Source organism: Lupinus angustifolius, unplaced genomic scaffold (genome assembly GCF_001865875.1).
Source record: "Lupinus angustifolius cultivar Tanjil unplaced genomic scaffold, LupAngTanjil_v1.0 Scaffold_21_191, whole genome shotgun sequence".
NCBI lineage: Eukaryota > Viridiplantae > Streptophyta > Magnoliopsida > Fabales > Fabaceae > Lupinus > Lupinus angustifolius.
In genome coordinates this window covers 12,888-22,004 of record NW_017719729.1, presented here as the reverse complement: position 1 = coordinate 22,004, position 9,117 = coordinate 12,888, and the positions used below count along the sequence as shown (strand labels likewise).

The window sequence follows — 9,117 nt, the reverse complement described above, 5'->3', positions numbered from 1 at the left end:
TTTCCAACAAATAACTTGAAATGGTTTAGAAATAAAAGACTTGGAAAAGAAAATAACAGTGTTCCTTAAGCATGTTCTTGTGTATTGAAATAAACTAGGAACAAAAAAGCAAGCAAAAGCCTCAACATGCAAATAACAGTGTTCCTTAAGCATGTTCTCGTGTATTGAAAACATTTATTTATAAAAGTAAAATTCACTCTTTACATCTTTAAAAGAATTAGAATTAAACATGACATAATGTATATTTTGAAGTAAGTGAAATATAAATTTTTAGATTGGTAAAGACAATTATTTTGAAGTATCTCAGTTCAGAACTAAGAACCTGTTTCTAACTGTTACCTTGTAAGTGTATGATTTTTAGTTACTATGTATTCCCTTGCTAGATTCTATTCATTAAATAGAATAGTTCTTCACTCATTTTACTCTTTCTTAATGGTAATTAATTGCAATCTACATTTAAGTTTTACTCAATTTTTACTTAATGTATTTATACATTCTAAATATGAAAACTAAAAGGTAGACTCTAAAGCATATGGATATAATGTGGTAGTGTGTGCTAACTTTATTCTGTGTATTTTTTTTTTAATTTTGGACATCAATTAATATGGAAGTTTCTGGTCATAATTCAAAATTTATTACTGTTAACAATGAGATGGAATATGTGGATGATGAGATTCAAGAGTCTCAATCGGTTGAATTGGGTAAGAGTAACAAACAGCCTAAATCTCTAACTTCTGATGAAAATCTTTCACCAAGATAGGAGTTCCAGATGACGGGATTGAGAGGGCTAAATACAATAGTTGCAAAAACATATATAAATGTGGAGTTTGTGATGGTAAACACTATGGTACATCACATTTACATCGTCATAAAGCAATATGTACTAAAATAAAACATGGTGATGCTGGTCAAATGGTTATGGATATAGACGAAAAATTGATGTCTTGAAAGATTGAGCAAATGGTGGTATGTGACATGTTAGCTTGTGCAATCATTGAATATGTTTTACCTTTTAAATTTGTACAGTTTAAGAAGATTAGATGCTTAATTAACTACTTGAATCCTGATTCTAGAAATACGACTAAAGCTGATGTCATGAGAATCTATATGATAGAAAAGGATAGGCTTAAAAGGAGATGTCAAGCAAGAACAATTGAAAAATAAGCTTACTATGGAAAACTCATTGTTATGTGATAGGCAATTCAATCATGTGCGTTGTTCTGCAGACTTATTCAATCTTATTGTCCAAGAAGGGTTAAAGGTAGCTAGTGATACCTAGTATAAACTCAGGGAGATCATCAAGTATGTGAGAGGTTTAGAAGGTAGAATTTTCAAATTTAACGTATGCATTGAGAAGATAAGTGGTGTTGATACTTCTATTGACTTGTGTCTAGATGTTCCTACAAGGTGGAACTCTACTTGAATATGCTCTTAAATATAAGCATGTATTTGAAAAAATCCACATGTATAATGATAATTATAGTTTTTTTCCTTCGATTGAAGAGTGGAACAGAGCAAAAAAAAAACCATGTGTCTTTGTTGCCTCTCTATCCTACGAGAAACTTGATTTCTGGAACATCTTATCCTGCTTCCAACTTGTATTTTATGCAAGTTTGAAATATTTAATGTGTACTCCTTGATACTTTAAGAGATGAAGATGAAGTTTTGATGAGCATGGCTGACAGGATGCTTCAGAAGTTCGAGAAATATTCAGATGATTATAGTATTGTGTTTGTAATGAGGGCAATTCTTGATCCAAAGGTGAAGTTGGAGACATTGAATTATTGTTTTGAAACACTTAATGATTCTACTTTTGAAAAAAAGTTGTAGTTAGTTAAGAGGAAGTTGTACATGCTATTCGAAAAATACCATAGCACAAGTGCTCCTACTTCTATGCAGACTCCGACTTTTGATGCTCCTTAGAAGAAGGCTAAATTACAAAACATAGGCATCACAAATTATAAATCAATCATTTTAATATTCATAAATCATCCTTTATTTTTAATAAAACTATCACAATAACACATGAGTTACATTTTTTATTAATCATAGAATAAACCTCATACATTAACATTATTATTTCTAATTATTATTCTAGTTTTGTTTACTATCCATTATTATTAATGTTATTAAAATAAAAAAAAGAAGCATAAAAATATACGCGTGAACAAAAAACGAGAGGGGTACATAGTAAACAGTGTCGAAACTCGCAAGGAAAATCAGGTGTTTTGGATGTGTGTCAAGTATTGGCACTAGACAAAGGCGAGCAACAAAGCCTGGAACATGACCGAGAAGGGGTGCAACGTGTGGTCACCGAATTGGGGCATTGATGCAAGCCTTACTTGAGGATGTTGACTCTAACACCAACCTTACTTCTATGTTATTTTGTTTGTTTTCAACTAGAGGTTAGAGGGTCAATTTATAGTTCGACCTGTGAGGATTTTGATAAGGACTATTCCATTTTGGAAGTAGCATATGATAAGTATGTTATTTTATTTTCAAAGAATCTAATAATAATAGGTACCCCTTTAATATTTTATGTAATAAATTGATTATCATGTGAGACTTTTATTTTTGATGAATAAATACATGATTAATGTTTTATCTTGTAGAACATTTTTATTTGAAAAGTATGCCGAAAATAATTATTATGTGTTATGATTTTGTTAATTTAAAAATACATTGACCTTTTCAGAATTATTTTTTGTTTTCTATTTCAAAAATAACTTAAGCACCCTTATTTTCTTTAAAACATTATTGACTCAAGTGTTTTTATTTATCGTAGAAGTTAACAAAGTGGCGTAGATTGAGTAAATAATCATAAAATTATTGTGATACTCATAAGGACAAGAAATTTTCTTTAAACCACAACTGCCATTCTATATTTTGTGTTCACAATTTAAAACTATCCATGAACATAACCATCAACGTACCCTATTTGACTTTATTGGAGCAGGGATAATCCAGAAATTCATACCACTATATTACATACTCTTAATATTGCCTTGCACCTATCTAATGGTCATTAGTTCAATTCTCTAGTTACCTTATTATTTAGCCGCTAGAGTTTTTAAAAAAAAATCAATATTTTTGGTATTGGGAAAGTTATGAAGATTTTCAACTATATCATGAGTTAGCATTGTTTTTGTCAAAGTGATGGTAATAAACCTTTTGAATTTTATATTATGCTATTTCTCTTTCTTTTTTTACTTCTAGTAGTGAAGGTTTTCTTTTATTTTATGACTATAACGAATGGATCGATTTTGTTTTAGAAAAAAAAGGTAAGTAGTTCTGTTATTTTAGCTTTGACATTTTCTTTGCCAAAAAATAAGAGAAAGTGTGAGAATAATAAACTTAATATAGTTGTACAAGTTGTCTATCATTCTTTTTCAAAGAAAGTGCGGTGTTTCTAACGTTTTCCATGTTTGTTTCCAACTTTTTCCACTTATGAGAGGTAAAAAAAATTACATTATAAATTCATTGTAATTTACTTTAAGAACATTCATCATCTTCAAATAACTAAATAACAAGAAATGACAAGTTTCAAAGCTTTCTGGATTATTTCCTTTATAGCCTATGAAGCTTTCTTTGCCAAAGCCAACGTTGCAAACAACCATGTGCCAGCATTATATGTGTTTGGGGATTCAGGTTTAGATGCTGGAAATAATAACAATCTTAAAACACTAGCTAAGGCAAATGTACCTCCTTATGGCATAGACTTCAATAATACATCCACTGGTAGATACACCAATGGCAAAACCTTCGCAGACCTTATTGGTAAGTATCACATTATAATTTACTCGGGGGCACTCTTTCATAGAATTAGGGTTGATTATAACTTATAAAAATTATATTTATCACCATCACATCCATTGCACTTTGAAAGTAATATTATGGTTTCTGGAATTATTATTACTATTTTCTATTTGGATAATGTAGCTATTAAGTTGGGTTTACCATTTTCACCTCCATACTTGGGTGTCTCAAAATCTCAAAGATATCTAGCAACCGCAGGGGTCAATTATGCATATGGTGCATGTGGAATCTTGAATGACACCAAATTTGTAAGAGGAGAAATAAAATATTTTAAGCATAATGTTATTCATCTTGAAAATTTATAATTGATTACTTTGTAATTGATTACAATATATGATCTAGGAGCACGAAAATTTGTGGTTGGTACCGCTAATCAACTTGGTTGTTCCCCTTCTCAATTTTGCAATGAAACTATAAATCGAAAGGTCAAGCCTTCCTCGGAAAAACTCCCAATTGTGATTCAAAAGTTGCAAAATCAACTCTCCGGTTCATCGTTTGTTTATGTGGACAGTTTCAATTTCTTCAATAGAATAAGAAATGCCCCAAAGGAATATGGTAAGTTGTAATTAAATTGTTAAAATTTAAATTTCATATGGGATTCATCTCTGGAATTTCAACCACACCTGCATATCTTTAATGTTGCTTATAATATTTATTGATGTATAGGTTTCACAATTATAACTAAACCTTGTTATCAAGAAGGAGTATCATTATGTTCCAACCGGACGGAATATTACTTTTGGGATAAACATGGGCACACCACTGAAGCTGCTATAAAAATATATGCAAATGAGTGTTTTAGTGGGTCCAAATTATGCTTTCCAATTAATGTTGAGAAATTAGCTTATTGTTGAGAGATTCTTGTAAAGAATAGAATAAGACACTTTGTTGATATATTTTTCAAGATTGCATTTGATTCAATTATTTCATCAAGATATACCATATTCTTTTATACGCAACATACTGTAAATGACATGTGATATCTTTACTCAGTGTAATATTCATTTTTGGAATAAAAAAACATTGAAGCTATTAATGTGGAGTCCCTTTTGATTGTTGTTGTATTGTTGTGAATACTCTTCTGGAATAGGTACATAGGTATAAACCCAATTCATATTTTTAATTTTTTTTAATACTTACATCTTACTTCTCTCTTATTGTTTAAAAAATCATTAACTTATGTGGAACTTTCATACAATTTGTCTAAATGATAGCCTTCAAACTCTTCAACATTTTATCATTCAAGCTGTTGGATGATATAGGCACAAGTTGTCAAACAACAACCCCAATATAGATCTCTAATATATTGTCTCCCTTCATGTTAAATTTTTGGCCTTTCATGTTTCATTTTATTGTTAACTTATGATTTTTACTTCTTACATTAATTATCTTCTTCCTTGTGATCATCCAATGTGCACTTTTTTTAGAATCCATTATTTATCTGCAACAAAAAAACTTGAGCTAAATGTTCATGCAAAGGGAAAAATCATTTCTAAACCCGGAGATTAAAGTAACACACTTAGTAGACATTTAAGCTAAATATTAATGTTAGAGGAAAAGAGTAGATATTTAAGTATGGACATCAATGCAAGGAAAAAACTAATCAGAGTAGATATTTAAGTATGGACATTCATATAAAGGAAAAAAACTAATAAAATAAAAACTCACATTTTTGTTGAATGTCATGGAAAGGAGTTTAGTTGTAGAATGTTGTTGGAAATGAGTTGTTGATGCTTAGTTATGTTGTTGAAGATTAGTACGCAAATGGTTTTGTTTAGCTGAAAGAGAATAAATGAGCTAAAGTTTAAAAACATGTTAGAGGTTTTCAATTTAAATATGTATACATTCAATAAAATGCACTATAAAAAGTATTGTTGAAAGTAGACATTCAAAAACGCTCAGTACAATTAGCATTTTTGAATGTTTATTTTCAACAACACTTAGTATATTAAGCATTGTTGAATGTTTTTTTTAATCACAACTATATTGTTTGTATTTTTTATTCTTACAAGCAACTCATTTATACATATTTATATCAGTACTTATATCAATTTTTTTAATCGATATATTTGTTCTTATGAACAACTCCTCTTTAAATATTTTTGAATCTCAAGTATTTATGTATATATTTATATCAAAGTAATTGACAATATTTATGTCAATATTTAATTTTATATCGAAAATATTTATATATAAAAAGTTTACATTATTTATATCCATATTTAGTATTAATTTCATTATTAACTTTTATATAAGTATTTATATCAAAATAATTGAGACTAGATTAGGGATGGCAATAGGTGCACGCAAAACATAGTCACCACAAGTCGGGTCTGGATCCATATTTTTGGACTGTAGGTAATTGAGACCCGAAATTTTAAGACCCATTGATGGTTGGGTCGGGGTCTGGGAAATGAGGTACCCAGACCCACGGTTACCTAGACCCACTATTAATTCCTAAATTTATATATATTGTTAATTCATAAATGTGAAGGCTATGTTGCTAAACAGTAATGTTATAATGTTAAGTAATGATATGATGTTAAGTTGTTGATTAATATATATAATTCAATATTTTGTTGATTGAACAATTCTTACTAAATCAATTTTACATAATAATGTTTAAATTCTCACTTTAAAATGTGTTTAAAACTTTAAATATATTTTATAATTTTTTCTATTGTTGATTATGTAAATAACATTTAAAATTGTAGGAAACAAACACACAATTACATAAGTTACTCGAAATTATTTTTAATGTTTTGAAGTTGTGGGTACCTACACATCCGATGGTCACCCAAGGACCCGTGAGTAGCAGACCCAACAGTTATCAGCACGGGTCTTGGTCCAAAACTAAAGCAACAAGGCGGGTCCAAAACTAAACCAAACCCATTGCCATCCTTACACTAGATTGCAGAAATTTGAAACTAATAATATGTTCAAATGCACATGTTCTGTAAATAGGATATATGCCAATTTTCAAAACACGTCATTCAACAATGCTCACTATACAAAGCGGTGTCGAATATGTATACTTTTTCATCGAGTGTTGATGATTGTATATTTGTCTATCACATTCAACTATACCTACTCCAATGAACGTTGTTAATTATCCTTCAACTTACATTTAACAATATTCAACTTATGAGCATTGTTAAATGAGTATTGTTAAATACAAATTTTGGCGTAGCACAACAAAATTTATGGAAGGAAGACTACAATAAACTGAAGATCTTAGACATATTTTTTTTAATAGTGGATACCAATATTTGTAATTCTAACATAAAAATATATATTTAATAGTGGTTCATTGAAGAAAAAAGTAAGTTCTTCGAGAAATATAAAAAAAGAAGGGCTAAGTTTTGAGCTTAGAAGATTAATCATTATAAAATATTTGCCTGTAATAATTACTGATTATCCAATAATACTGATTGTTTGAAGACAAGTATACTTTTGAGACATTGGGGGTAACCTATATATAAAATATTACATTAAGACCTCTTTCGTCTATAAGAAGGCAAAATATAAGACCAATGGTTTATGTATCAATATGCAGTATAAATTGTATTTGGACCAACACAAAAGGAGAACCAAATTCAAGATCTAATTTGAACTAATTTCATTAGTTGGGTGATAAAACTAACCTCTTTTCCTTTGAATATAGCTTCATTTTACATTATCCAAACAGACCATAATATAATAAACCATAACAATCTCCAATGATTTCTCCCTTTTTTAGACTTAAACAATGAGTAGTGAAGCTTGAATAATTCTCCTATAGTGTTTGGATAGTTTAGTGGAATCTTTAGCCAAAAGTAATAACTTTTCCAAACATTTTTTGTAAAGCTACAAGTGATAAAAAGGTCTAAAGAGTCATAATGATCTTCACACAAAATGCAAGATAAATCCTTCACTATGTGAATAAAAGTCCTTTAATGTAACTCCATCTTTGTGGCCATTCTACCTCTCATAATTTTCCACCCAGAACAATAAATTTTCAAAGGAACATAATTTATCCAACAATTATTATGCAAGTCACTTACATTCGTTTGGCTTGTTGTTGAAAGATAATTTTGGGTCGAGAGGTTGTTTCCCCTCTCAATAGATCGTTCCATAGCAAGGTGCCAATTTGTTGACACTGTTATTTCTCCTCATTTTTGGTATGTTTCCTTTTTATTTATTTAAGTAAGTGAACTCTATTTTATTCTTTGTTCGCCATCTCAGGTTTTTTGAAATAAATTCTAACGCCGGTATAATGGTTTCAAGAATATTCCAGTTACAACTAACTTCTTTAATAATAGACTTCCTTTATGGACCGCTGAGCTGCTTGGCTGGACCGCTAAGCAACTGACCAAACCCTTCAGCATGGATTTGGTCCCTTGTCAAGTAGCTTAGTCACCTCCTTGTGCTTGAGTCATCAAAGCTAGTTGTGGGCTATAAAACCAACTATTGTGAACTACTTCTGAAAAGACTATGGTGTGCTACTTGAGGTGAGGTCATGTGTGACTTCATGTTTTTGCTTGTTGGTTAAGTCAAGTATGGTGCACACTACTCAGCGCACCTGCTTCACCGCTAAGCTGCTTGTTCAGCAGCTTTGACCGTGTTGATTGGGATGTGGCCTGCTGCTTGCTGATCTGGTCAGGAGTTTGGTTCTCCGCTAAGCTGCTTGTTCAGCAGCTTGGGCATGTGCTAAGCTTGTGTCTGACTGTGTCAATTGGAGATTTGACCCTTCTAGAACAAGGCTGGTCCTAGGCTGAGCGGCCAAGCAGGTCCGCTCAACTGCTTGCTTGAGCAGCTTGGTTCAGGTCAAGCTGGTGTCCAGGTCAGCTCAGTGGGGCTTGATCCACACTTAGCTGCCTGGTTGAGCACCTCGATTTTCTTGACTTTTTTGGCTTGTTGACCATGAGTCTTTTTTCTCTTCTTTTCTTCATCCTAAATCCTACAAAATACATAAAAAAGAAAATACACATACATATATACAAGATTGTGATATTTTATACAAAAAGTATTTTTTTAAGTTGGTTTTTTTCCAATTATGCTTAACATAAGTGCCATAAAAGTGAATGAAATTTAGGTATGTTCGACACTTATCACTTGTATTTGTTTGAGTCATGTAAGTTGTTTTAACAACATAGCTCCCAAGTGAGTCTTAGTTCCACGTCCAAGCATTTGCCATCTCCCTTTTTCAAGAACGATGATCAATCCACTCATACATGCTTCTAGCCGATTCTTCATCCCAAGCTCACAAGTTTCTCGTCCAATGAATTTTCCAAGTCCAAGTGTCATTGGTCCAAAAATCAC

At 31.0% G+C, this 9,117-nt stretch overlaps 1 protein-coding gene across 1 annotated transcript; it reads left to right on the top strand.

Moving 5' to 3' along the window:
* The first annotated feature begins 604 nt into the window (after nucleotides 1-604).
* On the top strand, nucleotides 605-4,382 carry LOC109338321 (GDSL esterase/lipase At2g03980-like). The gene is made up of 4 exons (XM_019575527.1): nucleotides 605-701; nucleotides 3,574-3,777; nucleotides 3,940-4,032; nucleotides 4,159-4,382. The coding sequence occupies exons 1-4, from the start codon at nucleotides 605-607 to the stop codon at nucleotides 4,380-4,382; spliced, it is 618 nt and encodes a 205-aa protein (XP_019431072.1).
* Nucleotides 4,383-9,117: the final 4,735 nt, after the last annotated feature.